The 21,240-nt window shown below is 35.5% G+C and overlaps 1 protein-coding gene across 1 annotated transcript in view; it reads left to right on the plus strand.

Moving 5' to 3' along the window:
• Positions 1-3,027: 3,027 nt before the first annotated feature.
• LOC150093845 (ceramide synthase 1-like) overlaps positions 3,028-21,240 on the plus strand; it is a 94,075-nt gene continuing 75,862 nt past the window's right edge. The window contains exon 1 of the mRNA XM_090412873.1: positions 3,028-3,279. Within this exon, the coding sequence (XP_090268999.1) occupies positions 3,046-3,279 (234 nt within the window). The 5' untranslated portion in view covers positions 3,028-3,045. The remainder of the gene's footprint in view (positions 3,280-21,240) is intronic.

The following is a 21,240-nucleotide window of genomic DNA, read 5'->3' on the forward strand; positions in this document are numbered from 1 at the left end:
CTCATCGAGGGAGAGCACCCACATCACAACTCTTCATCCCATCACGCCACAAACTTCATCATCTAACACCAACGCCATCTATCACCGACTACCACCACTAGTACTTTCACAGACAATCACAAACATCCCTGTCCACGGCCAGATTCGAACCCGCAGCCTTTTGGCTGAAGAGCGGATACGCTAACCACTCAGCCAAGCAGGCAGGCTATTGTGGAAACTATTTCATCCCTAAAACAGGTCCACCAACCAGAAGAACACACGTAATTGATTTAACCCACTGGCTTCGTAGTCTTGGTTTCTTATGTCTTAATTCCAAAGAATCCAATCCAACTCAATCCGGCCAACGTGTCTTATATATTGATTTGTTTTTCTGTTAATCCCACAATTTTTGATATATCTATCTGAGATACTGTTTTTACATGACCATCCTAGCATGTCAGCAGTTGCTGAGATATTGTTATGACTGTCCAGCTTTGCTGTCATCTCACTTTCGAAGTGACGGATCATGAACTTTGCCCAGTATCTCTCTCTCTCTCTCTCTCTCTCTCTCTCACACACACACACATGAAAGCAGTGTTCTTGTAAGGAATTCTACAATACTTGAGAGATGAGCAAGGTAGTTTCCTGTTGCCTTCCTTGGCATGGTATATTTTATGACTGTAGCTGTGTGTGTTCACGGGACCGGTTTGCCTGTTTTGAGGGATTAAAAAACCCGAGTTACCAGGAGAAAAAACCTCCACATCAGTATGAGACTGGCTAACTCATCTTTAGTCGAAAGAAACCAGATAAAGGTTCCTCACGTCACTGACTGGAATCGAACTCAAGTCTTTCCGACCAAAGGGATTCGTCTATACTGACTGAGCTACGGAAGCTCACAGCTAATTGTAACTTCCAATTAACTGTTCCAGTAGTTAAGTCCTCTGCTTCATTCAAAGCGGACCCAGTTTATTGGATAATCTTTTGCCTTAGCAGTGTAGACCATTATTTATTTTTTTATGCAAATTCCATACACGAATGGTTGTAAATATTATTATTATTATTATTATTATTATTCCTGATACCTCCAAGGAGTCCGAAGACTCATCGCGGGAGGACACCTACAACTGTCTCAACCACTACACCGAACCTCTACTACGAATCATCTCCATCAACGCCATCTATCGCCCACTTCCCCCACAACTAGTATTTTTTTGTCTGTAAATATTTTTATTATATATTCTTATTTTTCTACCTTCGCACTGAAATCAGTGTTACATACCATGGTCTCACATGTAGTGTCAGAGGAGATCTAAGCTCCAACAAAATATCCTGTACTATCCAAATTCTGACATATCCTACAATAAGTTAGCATTGATACCACGAATGGTATCATTCGTGGTATCAATGCTAACTTATTGTAGGTTAGATAATCCGGAAACTTTGCTTTTAAAAACCAAGCATGGAACTTTTTCAAGCTACTTCAGAGCTCCAGTAAGAACGATGGTGGCCTTAAAGCGGTCGATAATATTCGTCTAACACTTTCAAAAGAGCTTTTGAAAGTATATATATATATATATTTGAAAAAATATAGATTTAATGACTATAAAACCGAGATAACATATAAAGATTTTAATGATAAATACTACTAGTTTCGGCATATAGCAGCCTTCTTCAGGTATTTATAAAGGAATACTAATAAACATTGAATTATCTAAACAAACTGGAAATTACAGGTACAAATTGCCTCACATAATCGATACATAAAAACGTTGTTTTTTCAAGTTGTTCCAACTGGCGTGCCATTGTTTATTGCAATTGTGCGTGCAGGTTCACGTGAACGCCAATATTGAATACTGCAACATGGCTATCTGGGATGTTATAACTTAAATTGTTGTTTAAGTGGACCGGGTTCAGCAGGATTTCCCTTGATTCTACAATTTTCCTCTCAAACTCATCATCACAGCGAAAGATATTTTCTGATCTATTCCAGCAAACGGAGTGGCTTTGTTGGTCATCATTAGGATTATTTGAAAAAAGAACATGACTGGATAACGCAGTTGCATGAGATCTTTTATAAGAGATGTCTCTCTTATGCTCTTCTATCCGTTGTTCAATAGATTTGTTTGTTTGTCCAAAGTATGGGATATTGCAATCGCACCATAATTTATATACTCCAGGGTACTTAAGGTTGTGATGAGTAGGTTTTGGATGGCTGATTAGAGAACGGATTTTAGGAAGTGTGGTGAAGAAGGTCCTGATATTATATTTTTTAAGGACTTTAGCTATTTTTTTGGAGACTGTGCTAATGTATGGAATGGAGATGCTACCTTTAAAATTAATAGTCTCTGTTGTACACTGCCTAGGAGGATCCAGAAGAAATTTCTTAATTGTTTTTTCAGAGTATCCATTTTGTTTAAAAATAAGAGTGAGGTGATTCATTTCTTTTTGTAGTTCATCTTGATCATAAATCTATATATAAATATAAATAAATACATAAATATATATATATAGTCCGTTGAAGAAAGGAAAAGATTTCAAAAAACTATAGAAGTAGGTATTGACAGAGTCGCATCTCTCATCGTTTTTCGTATGTGTTAGGCTCAATGGCCGATCACGCCACGTAACCTACCATCACAGTAACCTAATTAATGATACGATGGTTAGTCTATCAAAAGTTCCTTACATCCTAGACGGAATTTATACTTCATAAGAAAACACGTGATTCATTTTAAAGTTACGAATCACACTAATATTTGGTAGAAATCATTTGGAACGATACATATTACATATAGTATGTATTAATATAAACAATCAGCTATGGCTATGTATAATAATTTATTATTTTTAACATTCACACGGGAGGCCAACCTGACCTACTACAGCTTACCGTGTAGTCTAGTTGTCTCGTCTATTATGTGGAACAAGACCTTGCCGCAGTCTATCCTGGGTTCATGATCAAAGAGAACCGGAAATATTAGGCACGTGGGGGATGACGTCAGGAGAAACATGCGACCGTTTATTTGGTGGAGAAGGTGGCGCCTTGCATGATCGAAGGTACTTGTGAAAATGGTTTCTGTTAAAGAGGAGTGGGAGAGGAGTCCCTCATATTCCGAATTAGCACATGGAGTATACAATTTTAGTTTGTATATCATTCAACAAGCAAAGGAGCTTAGTTACCTTGATAGTTTCAAATATGCTTGGAAATATTGCCAGATGGATATAAATGATGTGATCCTTGTGTTATGGTTAGCTGTTGCATGGACAGCAATTCGGCATCTTGCCACAGAATGGCTATTCAAGGTGAATGAACTTATTTTTATGTCTTATTTCTTAAGAAAACGTATTCTATCAGGTGGGTCAAAATAATCACGATTGTTTTCGAACTGTTGATTTAATTACTACATTGCATGTTGCTAAAGAGTGTTTTTGGCCGGTAATCAAAACAGCGGTACGATTTTCTTGACTCGAATTACGCATCTTCTCCGAAACAAAGTTTACTAATATTCGGTTATATTATTATTATCGAGCATTTCCCAGTGAACTCGCTGTTGAACGATAAATACATTTGATTATTTAAGGTGCATGGTGTTAGTAGCATATGAAGTGTCATATTTCTGTCTGACAGCAAGTATGTTACCAATTATTGAGAGGTAGAAATTCGATATACCAGTGTTCAATGTAAAGCGATCCGGACTTATTTTTAATATTCCTGAAAGTATGGTAATAACTTTAAGAAAAGAAATTAATAGTTAAAAAAAGTGTGATAGATAAGTTACTTAGCTACTAGAAACTAAGAAAACTAGAAAATATTTTGTAAACGGCTTTTGAACTTATAAAGGAACATATGCCGATAAAATTATTAAAAAGTTATCTCGGAATGGTATTTTAGTAGATACTCTAAAATTGATCTGTTTCGTTTCAACGGAACTAAAATGTATTATTATTATTACTATTATTACATCATACCTTTAAGGAGCCTCAGGATTCATCTCTGGATAGTACACTTCCACACAACGCCATTAATATATATATATATATATATAATGTGTGCGCGAGCGCATTATGTAAGTAAAATATTATTTTGCTTACATAATGCGTAAAATAAATAAATTTTATTTGAACTTATTATACCTCATTGACAGGTAATGTTGACGATGACATTTGTCTCAGTTCCCGTAGTGGCGATCCCTTTAGCAGTTATATAAAACATGCGGCAAATTGATTCTAAGGAATGCCGATGGCAGGGAGGTAACTGAATTAGATGAAATAGTAGAATTACTAAGCGAACACTTTGAAAGAGTACATCATGGCTGTGATATTGCAGGAATGAGAGAACGAATGACTGATACAGGAATTGAACTGAATGAAGTGGAGGTGAATAGTAAATTACAGAACCTTAATGTAAATACATCTATGGGCTTGGATGGTATACCAGTTCGAGTCTTACATGAAGTGGCAAAGGAATTGTCAGTTCCTTTGACCATATTGTGTAATTTAAGTCTCAGCTGTGGATTAGTCCCGAGGGGATGGAAAGAGGGAAAATAATTCCATTGCATAAAGGAGGTTCTGTTCTAAGACTGCTGTTGCAAATTATTGACTGATCAGCTTATCAGGAATCGTTGTCAAGGTTTCAGAGATATTAGTCAAAAGCAAAATACAGGAATGGATAGATGAAAATGGGATACTGTATGGAGGACAGCATGGTTTTGTGAAGGGTAGATCATGCCTCAGTAACTTGCTCACGTTTTATAATACAGTGACGGCTGAATTGGATAAGAGTAATGGGCTTACAGTGATACTGCTGAGCTTTGCAAAGGCCTTTGACAGGATATCACATGGAATTCTAATCAGTAAACTGCAGCACATGGGGATGAATAGGAGGGTGGTTGATGGAGATATATCAGAGAGTAGTTTATTCAGCAGTGGAGTCCAAAAGAATGCCTGTTACTACTGGTCTGTCGCAGAGTTCTGTTCTTGGACCACTGCTATTTAATTTGTTCATTAATGATATGGGAAAGGATCTCAAAGGAACTGTTCATTTATTTGCTGATGATACAAAGTTGGGTAGTGAATACACATGATGTCAAAATAGTGAATGCACATGATGTCAAAATTTTGAAGGATGATTTGGATAGATTGGCAGTCTGGACTAATGAGAATGGATGTCAGTTTAATGTAGCAAAGTGTAAGGTTATGCATTTTGGGGTGAAAATAATTAGCAGCAGTATTGGTGGAACTGTACTCCAGGAGGCCAGAGATTTGGGTGTGTTGGTTGGCTAAATCAGATCACTTGGTTACTGAAGAATACTTTGACGAGCAGAGATAATGAAGTTATTGTTCCTCTTTATCGAGCCTTGATAAGACCCCCCATCTTGACTACTGTGCTCAGATCTGGACTCCTGGGTTTCTTCTTGATGGGGAGATGATAGAGAGGATCCAGAAGCGAGTGACCAAGATGATAGCTGGTCTATGGAATGAACCGTACGAGAACAGGTTGAGATCTGTGGGTTACAGAAATTGGTTGATAGACAGAAAAGGGGTGATATGATTGAGACATTCAAATTACTTAAGGGTTTTTACAAAGTTAATTCAGAGGAAATTTTTTGGAACAGATCTGGTGATGTGAGAACTAGGAGCCATCCATGGAAACTGAGCAAGGGTGTTAGAACTAGGTTTTTTACTTGGAGAGTGGTGAATGAATAGAATAAGCTGCCAGAGTTTGTTATTGGTGCCATGACTGTAAATGAGTTCAAAGCAAAGTATGATAAAATGCTGTGCGAATGCCGAATAATTGTTCTTGATATAATGTTTTAGGGCCTTCCTCCCTTGATGAGGCTAAGGACTAATTGGAGTTTCCCTGTCATCATCATCATCATGCATATCAAGGATTTAGGCCTAGCGTGTCCTGTTCTGGCCTTAGAAGTCATCATTGAATCTTTTAAGAGGACATCCTGGTTTTCTTTTTCCTAATGGCTTGTACTTTAAGGCTTGTTTTGGTAATCTTTCTATTTTCATTCTTTGAACGTGTTCCATCCATTTATGTTTATATTTTTAAATTTTTTCTATTACTGATTCTTGGTTTAATTCTTTCATAATTTCTTCATTTCTTTTGTGATCAAATAGGGTATACTTTTGCAGTTTTTCTCATAAACTTCATTTCGGCTGTTATTAATCTTCATTTGTCTTTTTGTTTTATTGTCCAGATTTCACTTCCATACAATAAGACTGGTAGGGCTAATGTATTGTATACTTTTAGTCTGGTTTGTTTTTGAACTAGGTTTAGTTTAAATATAGGTTTAAATGGTTTGGTTTAAATAATTTAAATATTATTTTTAAATATTTTGCAATTTTTAGGTTTATATCTTTTTCATTTTCATATGTGATCATACATCCTAGGTAGTTAAATGAATTCACCTGTTCTAAGATCTTGTTATCTATTACTATTTTAGTTCTTACTGGATCTTGTCCTTTAAAGGCCATAGTTTTTGATTTTTCTGTTGATGTTATCATACCATAATCTTTTGGCTATCTCGTTTAGATCTAAAATAGCTTTCCGTGGCCAAAAGGAGAGTGTTTAAGTTTACAGTAGGAGAAAGTTTAATACCTTCATGGAAATTTTTATTCCATTTTATTGTTATTTCATTTAGGTAAATATTAAAGAGTTGCTGAGAGGGGACATCCCTGTCGGACCCCTTGGTTTATCTCTCTCTTATATGATAGCTCATGATTTAATCTTATTTGTATTTGATTATTTTCATATATACTTATAGCTTTTAGGATATTATTTGGTATTTGTCTTTCTTTTAGTATATTAAATAATTAGTTATTATGGGAGTTGCCCTTAATAATATACTAAAATCTTTAGTAAACAATGTATTAACATGCAAGGAATTCACTTTGCTTAATATTATGCTTTGGAGACACTGTTGCACAGGCTAACACACACAAACGTTTTTGCATAATATAGAATCCTGTCCACGGAATGTGCATGGATAAGATTGATCAATGTAAAATTATTAATTTTACAATCTCTTTTCTGACTGATGATACATACCCTGGGAAAGACTTGTCCTTTCTAGGTTTGGGTATTTAATGATTAGTTTTTAATAGGATGACCTGAAAAGATTCGGAGTTTTGGACAGAAACTGGGGTTTAAAATTTAATGTGGATAAATGTATGTTGTACAACTTGGTTATCAAGTTTGGTTCTCAGATTAATATAAATTGAATGGACAGGTCTTCAGATATTTAATAAATATCAAGATTTGAGTAGAGTTTGGGTGATTTAGGGATGGATACGTAAAAAGAATCTTGTGATAGAAACAAAGTTCAGGAATCATATTGGCAAGACAACTAGTATGGGTTCAGAAAATTATAGGTTTAATTAAAAGGTAGCTTTATTTGTGAGGGGAGTTATGATACTTCATAAAAGTCTCTGGTTAAGCTTTTTTGAGTACGAATACAATCCCCCCCCCCCCCCAAGGTTTTTAATGTTTGTCAACAATCAAAGATATACAGTGATGATTTTCCAAGAACTTCAAACAACTGCATCCTGAATGTTTCTAAAATAACTTTCAGGATAACTTTGGTGATTATTTGCTGACTTTATCTAACAGGAGACATTGAAGAGTTTTAATTAAGTATATAAGATAGGTAGTTGTGTTACCCATGGCTGAATCATTATTATTATTATTTGACACCTCCAGGGAGTCCAAGGACTCATCGAGGGAAGATACCTGCTCTAAAGCTCTGTCTCCACTGCTCAATCCACCAACTGACCGCAAATACACCAACGCCATCTACTGCCAACCACCGCCACCACTAGTATTTATTTCCACAGACACAAGCATCCATGCCTACGGCGGGATTTGAACCTGCAGCCTTTTGGCTGGAGAGCAGATACGCTAACCACTCAGCCAGCCAGGTTGGCAATGCCCCACTAGAAGCATAAAAAAAAAAAAAAAAAGAGAGAGAGAGAGAGGAAGAGCGTTAGAACTGAAGTTAATTTTTTCACTGACAGAGCACTCTCAACATCTCTGGCAATCCATTTCACTCACAGCACCACTCTTGCCCTTCATACAAGGGACCGACCTTGTTCTTGAGGTCATTTTATATCCAGCTGTTGCTGAGTGTATGTTTTTAAAATGTCTTTGATAATACAAGCTTGAAATGGCATGTAAATATTTAATTTAGTCTGTAAATTATTTATTTTCATTCCAGTTCCACATAGTTTATATTTTAGAAACTTCAACATAAATTATATAAAAGAAGATTTAAAAAAAAGAAATTTAAGTTGGAATAGTGGTCATGAAGAAAGTATATGAGAGAATAGAAAGAAATGGAGAGCTTTGATCTGTCTCACCCTGTATATGTGGAGGATAAATATATGGCATTTGTTGTGGGTTGCTTATTAATTGTATTGTACTTTTCAACAGTTGTCTCAGTGGGAAGGCATGCCTTAATTTTTTGTGAAATGTGTTGTTAGATCTTTTGGAAGATGTTCCTTTATTGAAGTGATGATATTTCTATCATAAAAATTTCAACTTCACATTTTTTTCTGACAGGTTTATGAATATTTGAACCATCACATTTCATTCATTGGATTAGTTGAGGATTTTTTTTATCCTTGACCACCTAGATTTCCTAACCTTCATCCTTTAGGTATTGTGTTTAGGAATTGCATGAAAATGTTAGTATGCACACAAAAGATTATCAAAAGGATGCACTATAGTCTGTGTTCAGAGAGAATACAGAGAGAAACAATTTAAGCATTACAATATGCATAAATGTATATCTAAATTGTTTGAGCACCTACTGTAAGAACTTTATTGATGGTCATTTCTTAAAATAATCAATTTTTTTAACTTACAAGGCAGTTTTAAAATTATATTAAAACATTTTGCAACTTTAATTCTAAAATTAGCATTTAACATGGTATTGGGGATATGGATAGATAGATACTAAAGAAGCAGTATTATATGTTGGAGAAGAATTCAGCACACAAGACAGGGAATTAGCAGTGTTCCACAGGGTTCTATGCTTAGATTGCTGCTATTTGATTTGTACATTAATGATATAGGAAACGATTTGAAGAGAAATATTTTGTTGAATATTTCTTTATTCAACATAAAGTAAACAGAAGTAAAATAGTGTTTAAATAGGCTGATACGGGTAAAGGATAATGGATGCAAATTTAATGTGAAAAAATTGTAAGTTATGCATCGCTTTAGTATGAAAATATTACATATTGTGTATGGCATTGATGGAGCTAGGCTGTAGGAAATTGAGAAGTTAGAGATTTGGGATTGTTGGTTAGTAGAGAGTTGTCTGATGACATATTGCAATAGCCAAAGTGGGTGGTTCCTAGGATTACTTGGTTATTTCAGAACACAATAAACAGAGATAAGGAAGTCATAATGGCTCTTTAGAAAATGGAGAGGATTCAGAGATAAGTAGTCAAGAAATGAGAATAGATTGAGAGTGTGTGTGTGTGTGTGGGTTACATAAGTTGAGTGATAGAAACATGTTGCAAAATGGATTTCGTAAGGTTGATGGGAACTTTTTCAATATGTGGTTAGAGGAAACAGAACAAGCATAATCCCTGGAAAATGAGTTAAGAGAGAGATGATTGAATGAAATTGATTGCCAGAGTTTGTTGTGATTGCATTATTGGTAAATATGTTCTAAGAAAAGTGTGCAAAGTATCTTCATAACTGGTTTACTCTTATGTAGAGACTATTAACTTGACATCAGTTGCCTCTTTCCCATAATGCTAGCTTTCTTTTATCGCTATACATTATGAGAGGAGTCACTACCCAAATCACTTTAACATTTACTGAGGTTGCATCAGTTATAGCTAGTCCACGAAGATACTGAAGCTAAATCAACATGTTGCATATTTTACATGTAAAATGGTATATTACTATATTATTAAAATACTCTTCATCAAAGATAATTGTCTAAAGTTTTTCTGTTTCGTTAAGAAATAACCAAGGGTATAGCTACTACTAATGAGACATTCAGTAAATGTCGAAGCTGGTCTGAGTAATGACTCTTTCTATAATGCATAACACTTACATAGTTCTGAACGGAAATGTGCGTATATTATGAATACTGAGGTAATTTATGTGAAATCAACAATCTCTTTATACAAGTAGCCTAGTTGGAAGATACTTCGCATGTAAACTTTTTTGGTGCTTGGTAAAGGATTCAAAGAATACAATTTCTTGTCTAGTATAATATACTTTCGAACCAAACTGAAAAACTTTCTAAGTGTTTATGTAGATTGTGTGGGCCTTCATTGACAAGTCTTCAAACTTTGTGAAAATGACTGTGCAATAATAAAAATTCGATATCTCTTATAGTTGCCTTATCAATGCACAGTAAATTAGACCTATAGAAATAAACTTTTTATTGAGATTACTCCAGGGATAAGCTCCTGAAATTTGACAGATTTCCTTCTATAATATTTTTTTTTTTGAATTATTGTAGTGTTTAAAAATCCTCACTGCACTTTACAGAAATATATCTTCAGATCTACACATTGCAAATTTATTTTCAGAGTAGATTCGATTCAAACATATGTAATAGTAATGATGTGTAGAAATTTGGGTACCATGATCATCATCTGTTTAGTGATGATGGATAATGAATAGGCATTATATCAGATACATTACTAGCTTGTGTCATCTTCTTATTATTAACAAGCCTCCATGGAGATCAGTAGACTCTCTTTGGAGATTACACTCCACGAACAATATATTAGTTACATCGAATCTTAAACTCATTCACGCTCTTAGCAATTACAGCCTTGTATAATATCTCCCATATTATCTGGTAAAACCCTCTTGCCAAGTTGACTCTGCATCTTTTCTGCCTATCTACCAAAGCACTTTGCTTTTCTTGAACTGCTGCTCACAGCCAGCTTTCCCAAGCCTGATATTGCCTTAGTTACTCTCCCCTGGATCCTCTTTAGTTTCTTCATCAGAATGGAAGCCAAGCAACCATATTTGCTTGGCTTCCATTCTGATGGAAGCACACAATAGTCAATTTAGTCTGATTAAGGTTTTGTACAGTGGTACACCTACCACTTTATCTCTGCTTGTCAGAATCATCCTTGTTAAGCAGCATCCTGTGCAGCTTTGTCACTGTTGCAATTCCTTTTTATCAGGCTTCTGTCAACAATCCTCACCAAGATCCTGAATCTCATTTGGGAACACAGGTTTGCTGATGCATTATACATTCTTGCACTTATTAACATTGAAACAGCACATCAATCCTACTCACAGTTGACATTTACATTGAGCTTTATAATACATTCCACTTCTGCATCATCAGAAAACAACTGATTATCATCTGTTCAATCTACTTGAAATTTAGATTTAAAATTTTGATGCATTTCTAAAAATAATGTTCTTTAATTTTTTATATGGGCATTATGTTAGGAATAGGCAGTTGTTAATCCTTGGTAGTGGTAATCTATCTTTCACTTACATAAAATACTTCAGTTGTTGACTGCATAAATAGGAAATTTTGATTTTTAGGAGTATAATACAGATTTTACAATTATTTAATTGTCATATTTAAATCCAAGATATTTTGTCTAAAAGATATGTATGCATTTTTATTACTCTGGTGATATTTATGGTTTCATAGATATGATAAACTATTACAGAAAATAATCAAAATAGTAAATATGAAACTGAAATACTGTATATACATTTGGCTATTTTGACCATAAATGTAATTTTATTTATCCATTCATAATTTCTCTTAAATAGTTTTATCTAGAGAAATTAATTTATAGCAGTTATGTACTATTAGATTAAGAAAATTCCCATCTGCAATGCACCATTTTGTTTCCTTGTAGTCTTAATGGCTGGAAGTTAATAATCTCTGTTTACTTACGAGGAATTTTCCAGTACGTTTTTCATGTGGTGACTGACATAAAATGTGTGTATAGTCCTACTTTGGTATTTTAATTTGATTTGATCTTATAACAGCATTACCATTCAAATAGTTCTTTCTTTGTTTAGCTTTAGGTCACTTGACTTACTGTTTTTTTTTCCCATTGTTTTTACTTTTTTTTCTGGTATTTTTACATATTTCTATCTCATTTTTCATAATTTGTTTCTTCTTTAGTCATTCAGAAAAATCTGAGTAATTTCAGATAAGTGCACAAAATATATTATTGATGTTGAATTTTTATTCAAAATAATCTTACCAATTCTGAAAATTTATTGAGCAAGTACTAAAATGAAATATTAACTGAAAAATTTTTTCCCTACAGTTTTAATATTTCATCTGGTATAGTTAGTTGGTAATGCATTTTTTGAAGTTCCAGAAAGATTCTGTATGTAGAAATCAGAGAGTTTAAATGATACCAGATTGTATATATATGTTAGTCAAGAAGAGATACAGATGGCAGTTAAAGTAATATTACAACTAAATAGGTGCTAATGTGGAGAATAACCAACTACTTGCTTCATTGCAGAATATGAAATAATAGGTAGGATAAAAGAAGATATTGGCCTACCAAAAACCTCAATTATTATTATTACAATGACCTCCTTGGAGTCAGTAGCCTCACTGTGGGAGGCCCACTTAACTAGTAACATGTTTATCATATCATATAAACAATAAACTTAAAATAGAGACAGTTTGTATGCATCTCTCACATTTCCTCTTTTCTGCTTATCCATTCCATTCGTGTGTCCTCTCCTATCTAGGAAATTGACTACCATGATGTGACTCATGGTTAACTACGGGTGTAACGACATGTGGTGAGGACCCTATCTCTTCCACATATTGTCGTAAGTATTCATGACTAATCCATGTGTGTTCAAGGGACTGGTTTGCCTGCTCTGAGGGACGAAAAACCTGAGTTGGTAGAGGGTTTTTAGTGAAAAAACCCTCTACCTCCATATGAGACTGGCTAGCTCACCTTTAATCAAAAGAGACCAGATAAAGGTTCCTCACGTCATAGATGGGAATCAAACTCAGGTCTTTCCGACCAGAGGGCTTCATTATACCGACTGAGTTACGGATGCTCCTATCAGCTAGCTTTTGGTCATTCAGGCTATTCTCATAGGGAGCATTCCATAGCTGCAATCTTTTTTCATTCAACTCTTTATTATCTCCATCACTTTTTCATCCCCATGGGATCCAGGTGACTAGATTTGCGGGCAGTACTCCAGATGTAGCTTCATTAAAGTCTTATAAAGGAGAAACAATAACTTCTCTATCCCTGCTTGTTAGTGTGTCCATTTACCTTTGCTCATACTTCTAGTTTATTTAAGTCATCCTGCATGATCTCTGCATCACTTTCATTTACAATTGCTCTTTCCAGTTTTGCAAAATCAGCAAGCAACTGAATATTTTACCATCAAATCATATCATTTATGTTCAAGTTAAACACAGACGACCAAGTACTGAGCCCCATTAATCACCAGCCTTTTTCAGGACTCAACTCCTCCCTAAAACAGTCTTTGATATCTGTCCATCATCCACCCTCTAATCCAAATCACTCGCCAGATTCGTATCCATCCCCATTTACTCCATCTATGCAACAGAGTTTTATGTAGAATCCTGTTAAATGTCTTCTCAAAACCCAGCAGTATTACAGAGTAGCCACTTCCCTTATGCAGTTCTATTGTCACTTGATTATAAAAAGTAAGAAAATTACTGAGGCAAGATCTACCCTTCACAAAACTATATATTCCTATCCATCCAGTCCTGTATTTTGTTTTTCAACAATTTCTCCAATACCTTAACCAACATTCCTGAGATGCTGATTGACTGTAATTGGCTACTTCTGTTTTGGAGCCTCCTTTAAGCAGTGAAACTATTTTTCCCCCTCTTTCTACTTCATTGGTACCCTCCCAGTAACGAGGCTTAAATTAAACCGCTTAGTCAGAGGAGCTTATAATTTCCTTGCATATTCTCATAATACATAAGTCAATATACTGTCTAACCCCATGGCTGTATTTGCAATGAGGTTCTGCAATATTCTAAACACCTCCATTTCTTCAACTTCTATTCTCTCATTAGTCAGTGTTACATCTGGCATTGCAACATCATGCCTATATGGTAAATGCTTGAAAAATGCTCACTTAGTAACAGCTGTTTGGTTTGTTTCTGGTACCTCCTCACCATTAGTACTTCTTAAAGTCATCCTTCGATAGTCATTCCTCTTTTTACTTGCCACATAGCAAAAGAACTGAATTTCTTTTGGCTTCATTGGTTAGCTTTGACCTGCTTTACTATACAGATCACCTTTCTTGCCTGTGCTTTTTACTGCGCATAGGCATACTGATCACCTTTTTCTTTATATTCCCTCCAGAACGTTTTATTTGTCTACAACTTTAGCTTAATGATGATATTCATCCAACTTCTACCTTCAGATACTGCTTTCTTCAAACATTCCCTTGACTACCTCCCATACACCACCACCACTATTTCTCCCTTCCACATTCTTATGCCATGGCACTGCTGGAAGCTGGCACCTCAGCATGTCATAATCACCTTCTTTGTAGTTCCACATATATATCATTTCTTACCAGAAAATTCTGCATGTTTGGTAATCTCCCAGCTTAAGACTATATGATCACTTTCTCTAAGTGGAGGCAGCATAGCTAGACAAAGAACTGTTAAGTTCTTTGATTCCATGACCAGATCCAGCACTCCTGAATTATCTCTAAGCAATTGTATAAATTCCATTTCCTTCTCTCTCTGTGACCATTCCTCCTCCCAATCTATATCTCCATAGTTGAAATCCCCTGTAATAATTACTTGACCTGCATTCATCATGCTAATGCATGTCATCTGCATTTTACCTTATACCCCTGTGGATTATAGCAATAACCAGTTTATATATTTCATGTTATTTGCCTCTGTCTCACACACACACCAGATAGCCTCAAATGAACTATCCTCCTGATGTACTTTTACACTTTTTGGCTTCAATCATTAGACCCCCCCCCCCGGCACCTCAGCTGATATTACATCCTTTGCATTCTATTGCAGTGACTATAATCATCCTTGGTCAATCGGGTATTATTATTCATGTTTATGTGCACCTTTGTAGTATAGTCCTGAGTATGAAGTAATAATATTATTTCTCTTCCTGTCTAGGAAGAGAAACTTTTATAAAGGTGAGTTAAGTAGTCTCATTTGATCGTGGCAGAAATTTTCATTATGCAAGCTGGCTAGAACAGTTCACATTCATGATATAATAGTCTCATAGCTTGAATTGCTTTGAAGACAATCCAAGCATGTCACTATACAAAAAAATTTGATTATCTGTCTGGTTTTTCTCTCTCACCAGGTATTACTTCCATTTTACTTAAGTATAAAGAGCTAATAAGCTTCATTTCGGCAATGAAAACATTACTACAATTAAGGGGATATTAAATCCCACATAGTTTTAAAACCGAATAAGAAACTCAAAGATTGGAATCAGAGAGTTTCTTGCCGAATATAGTAAACTATAAAGTATCGGCGACACTAGCGTTAGCCAATGCAAGTGATCCTAGTATGTAGTACAATACCGGACGACTCGTTGCAAAGGTGGGGGAAGTTCAGATCGCTATTCTTAGGTATTTTCCATAATGTAAAAACACATTTCCTAGGAAATGTATGCTGTTATTACATTATGGAGGGAGGTCACTACCCAGACCGGTTTCAGCCTTTTTTTGAGGCTTCATCAGTGAGAAGCTAGACCTAATACCGAAGTGTATAGCGAAAAGAACTTATATACTCTGCGAACGAGTTTTCCAAACAGGTGCAACCATTAAGTTACTTAAGTATAAAGAGCTAATAAGCTTCATTTCGGCAATGAAAACATTACTAAAATTAAGGGGATATTAAATCCCACATAGTTTTAAAACCGAATAAGAAACTCAAAGATTGGAATCAGAGAGTTTCTATGTGGGATTTAATATCCCCTTAATTTTAGTAATACTTCCATTTTAGTTTTATGCAAAATCACAAATCCATCCAACCATTAATAGTTCTCATGTTGGAATGGAATAGTGCCTGCCTATGAGAGATCTTTAAAAATCCTTGACCCAGAAGAGAGCACTTAGATGGATTTATCTTTCACGCATTCATACCAGTCCACTTTTTCATAATGAAAAATTGGAGTGGTGTGAATTTTCTGTATTTTCTAGAAACATGTTTTATAGAACTATTTCCTTGGTCACCTTGTCATAAGAATTGGGATTGGTATTTTCTCTATTCTTCTATGTATCTGTTAAAGAATGTGGTAGCTAGTCACCATTTCTTGATAGTTCACTTCCCAACTTTCAGAATAAATAATTTTTGTTCTACTATTATCCTTTGCCTTGGGCAGAGCTGATTACTACCCGGTGTGTCCCCAGGTGACGAATTGGGGGAACAGCCTTCAGATGTGGAGGCTAGCTGCGACATAAGCAGAGCAATCTGGCAAATAAGCTGCCATGGACCAACAGTGGGGGAGCAGAAGTGGCAACTCTATCTCACTTAAAACCTCACAAAGCCCAATGACAACTCGATGACATGGCTAGTAGTGCTGCTATTAAATAAGCACCTGCTGGGGGAGCCACTGCCCCTGACAGTGGAAAGCAGCATTGTCAGTACTGACACGAGGTTGAAGCCAAATGATGACGGAAAAGCTTGTGATCAGAGATTTGCAGATGGTAATATGATTATGTTGTGTATACATCTGTAATATTGCAGAGCAGAAAGCAAATGGAGAAACTACTGCTCTATCTTATCTCCAGAACAACCACAATTGCGAGCAAACTCTTACAATTGGCCCAGAGTTCCCGGCATCCATTAAATGGGACGGGTGCGAAGAATCTCCGGGCTCAAAATGGTGTCCACTTTTAAAATCGGAACTTGGAATGTCAGAACTCTATATGAAGCTGGCAAATTAAGAAATGCCACAAGAGAAATGAAGAGGCTGGGCATCTGGATTTTGGAAATTTGCAAGACAAGATGGCCAGGATCTGGAAAGTGTCAACCAAGATAATATGACAATGTATTACTCTGGGAATGATGAGAACAAACGTCAACATGGTGTAGCTGTAATAGTAGATGAAGAAATCAATAAATCAGTAATAAATTGGATCCCATTTTCTGAAAGGATAATGCTGTTACAACTTAAGGGAAACCCCGTTAATATAAATATTATCCAAGCTTATGCACCTACAGCTGACAAAAGTGAAGAAAATGTTGAAGAGTTTTATGAACACTTAAAAGAGATTAAAAACCTAACAAAGAAACATGATATTAACATAGTGATGGGTAACTTCAATGTAAAAATGGGCAGAGGGGGTGATGGAGAAATTGTTGGAGAACATGGCTTAGCCCTCAGAAATGACAGAGGAGATCACCTTGTCCAGTTCTGTCAGGAAGAAGATTCTAACAATAGCAAATACCTGGTTTAAACTTCCACCCAGAAGACTGTACATTTGAAAATTGCCTCAAGATAACCGACATAACATTGTCAGAAATCAAATTGATTACATACTGATAAATAAAAGATTCCACAGTAGTATAAAGAGTGCAAAGACTTATCCTGGAGCAGATATCTCATCAGACCACAATCCCATAGTTGCAGAAATACGTCTTAGATTAAAATCAGCTAAAAAATCATAAAAGAAGAAAAAGAAAATTGATGTAGAAAACCTAAAAGACCCGAAGATAAATAAAAGTGCCAAGACAGCTTAACCTGTGATTACAACAGATTAACATAGAAGAAAATAAAAGAGTGGAATCTCTTTGGAATAGCTTAAAGAATGCCATCGTAACAACAAGTATTGAAGAAGTAGGTTATGTGAATAATGTAAAACAACAGGAATGGATGACAAATGAGATTCTTTTTTTTATTGAGACAAGAAGAATAAACAAAGACCTAGCCAGATATACAGAAACACATAACGTCGTTAAGAAAAAAATAAAAGAAGCTAAGGAAAATTGGATGAAAAATTTATGTACTGAGATTGAATTGCTTCAGAAGAAACATGCTAATTTCAATCTGCATAAGAAAATCAACGAAATTTCCAGAAAACTCAGAATAAAGCAAACAGTGTCTCTAAGAGACGAAAGTGGAAAAATAGTTCTAGAAGAAGAGAATAAAGCACAGATTTGGATAAAATATGTAACAGAACTTTTCAATGATACTAGACAGAGTCTTAGATTTTATATAAATATAAAAGAAAACATTCAAGTACCAGCAATTATGAAATGTGAAATAGGGAATGCTATAAGATCAAGTAAAAAAGGGAAAAGCCAGTGGACCAGATGGTGTGCAAACAGAATTTTTAAAATTAATAGAACCAGATAACATCAAACTTCTTGAAAAACTATTATATAAAATATATGAAAGTGACGAATTTCCATCAGATAGGCTCAAATCTACATTTATCACTATCCTAAAGAAACCCAAAACGAATTCCTGTGGCAACTTTCGACTTATTAGTCTAATGAGCCAAACATTAAAAATATTTTTGAAAGTAATTCAGAATCGCATTTATAGAAAAAGTGAAGAAACTCTAAGTGAAACACAATTCGGCTTTCGGAATGGTTTTAGTACTAGAGAGGCCCTTTTCTGTGCTCAAATATTGATACAAAAATGCATAGAAAAACAGAAATCTGTCTTTATGTGTTTCATAGATTTTGAAAAAGCATTCGACAAAGTCAGTCACACTAACTTAATAGAAGTCCTTCAACAAATAGGGCTAGACGAACAAGACATAAGACTAATAAGAAATCTGTATTGGAATCAGTCAGCTACCATTCAATTAGACAACATTACCACCAGTGATATTAACATCAAAAGAGGAGTGAGACAAGGATGCACTCTCTCTCACCACTCTTGTTCAACTTTCTTCAAGAGGAAGAAAAAGAATATCATGATTTGATAACATATATGCAGAGGTAATCTTTAAAAAGGCATTGGAAGAATGTCCAGAGGGAATTACAGATAACATTATGGATCTCCAAAAACTCATTGATAGCGTATATCAGCAAACATCCATCCTCATCAATGAAACTGACACTCAATGGGAAAAATATCGATCAAGTGTCAAGATATAGATATCTTGTTTCCTGGCTTAATGAAAGGTGGGATCCTGAAATAGATATAAAGACAAGGATTGAAGTTGCATGGAAGTCCTTCATGAAAATGAGAACATTATTTTGCAATAAAGACCTAAACATGGAAGTCAGATGCTGAATGCTGAAATGCTACGTGTGGTCTATTCTGCTCTATGGAGGAGTTGAAACATGGACATTGAAGGCAACAACCATCAAGGTAATTGAAGCCTTTGAGATGTGGCTATACAGAAGAATGCTAAAGATATCATGGACAGAAAAAATTACTAATGAAGATGTCTTAAGATCCATTAGCAAAGCTAAAGATCGTGTACAAATAATCAAGAAACGAAAAACATATCTTGGCCACATCATGAAAAACAGCAAATACCAACTTCTACAAACTATTTTGGTAGGAGGAATTGATGGCAAAGGAACTAGAGGAAGAAAAAGAATATCATGATTTGATAACATCAAGATGTGGATAGGAAAGAGCAGTGCACAACTGCTCCGATTAACTCAAGAACGCAGTTTGTTTGCCAAGATGGTTGCTTACCTTCGATAGAAGATAGCACCATAAGAAGAAGAAGAAGTTATCCTTTGGGTACTAAGGTCTGCAGAGTAAGAAGAAATTATTTCAGTTATACATAAAGTATAATGGTACATCACTAGACTTTCACTGTACTCGAGGTTTAAGGTAGTTGTGGTTTGTGGTAAGTTTGTTTGCTGGTTTGAGTAATATATTTAAGATGTTATGTCATTTCCAGGCAGCTCCTGTTTTAGTGCCTCCATAGTGCAATTGGAAGAATTACTGTACATTGCACCCCTCGATTGGAAATGTTCGATTCTCATGATAAACTGCGCATGTGTGTGTCCTGAAAGCCAATTTGCCTGTATGCGGGATGAAAAACCCAAGTTTCTGGGAGAAAAAAACCCTGCTACCTCCATATGAGAATCTTTATATGGTTTTTTTTCAATTGAAGGTGAGTTAGCTGATCTCATTTGGAGGTAGCAGGGTTTTTTCTCCCAGAAACTTGGGTTTTTCATCCTGCATACAGACAAATTGGCCTTCAGGACACATACAGTTTACAGACAAAAAATACTAGTGGTGGTGGGCAGTAGATGGTGCAGGTGTAGATGATCGTAGTGGCAATTCGGTGTAGTTGGTGGAGAGCTGTAGAGTAGAGTGCCCTCTCTCGATGAGTCTTTGGACTCTTTGGAGGTGTCACGGAATAGTAATAATAATAATGTTGTAATTTTTTCTGGAACAAAAAAACTATATCTAAACTGGAATGCAAAAAAAATAATTTGACTGCAATTATTTATTTATAATCTGACATTTCAATTAGCTCAAGCTGCTATTATCAGAGGCACTTTAACAATACATAGTTATTGAAAACGTAATGAAATGACATTGAGAACAGGGACAATATGCGCATGGAGGGTGATAGTGACATCCTTTGTGGTAATCTCTGTTATTAATGCTGATGGATAGATAGGGTGATGCACCAAAGTCAGGTTTTGTAGAACTTGAACTACAAGTTCTACTTGTAGAACTTCTACAAAACCTTCTACAGAACTTGTAGAACTTGAACTACAAGTTGTACTAGTAGAATTCTATCCGATGGTAACAGTCTTCCTGCAAAGCATGTTGTGTTAGTCTGTTTTTTGTTGTCTGTACCAGATGTGTTTTTTTATGCTCTTTTTTTCTGACCAAGGTAGTCCATCTTGTCTATCCAAAATACTGAGTTCTACATTGATGGGGGGTGGGGGTTGTAGACACCTGGAAAGGTATTTATAGCATCCCTATTCTTGATTTGCCTTAGGAAGATGGAAACTGTTTAGTCATTTGTATGCTGTTCCAATTCTATGTTGTTTCAGGAGGGAGCCCAGCTTATCCATTGTAGTGTCGTTCTAGGGCAGAGATGTGGTCTATGTACGGTCTGTTTTTTTTTTTTTTGTGGGGGGGGTGCTCTTTTTAAGGAGTTTGGGAAAGTTTTTTTTTCTGTTGTATACATTTTGTTGGAATGATGTATGTAAGCATAGTCTGTTATCTACCTGTATATGTGGGCTTATGGCAGACTGTACACTTGAGGGACCCACCTGCTTGCCTTGTAACTAAAGTACCCAAGAAGGCCAGAGCTCTTTTTCTTCTTCTTCTGCAGTAAAGCTAATTCAGGAATGT

Source organism: Typopeltis vanoorti, chromosome 23 (assembly GCF_054136105.1).
Source record: "Typopeltis vanoorti isolate ZY-2024b chromosome 23, IOZ_Tvanoo_1.0, whole genome shotgun sequence".
Taxonomy (NCBI): domain Eukaryota; kingdom Metazoa; phylum Arthropoda; class Arachnida; order Uropygi; family Thelyphonidae; genus Typopeltis; species Typopeltis vanoorti.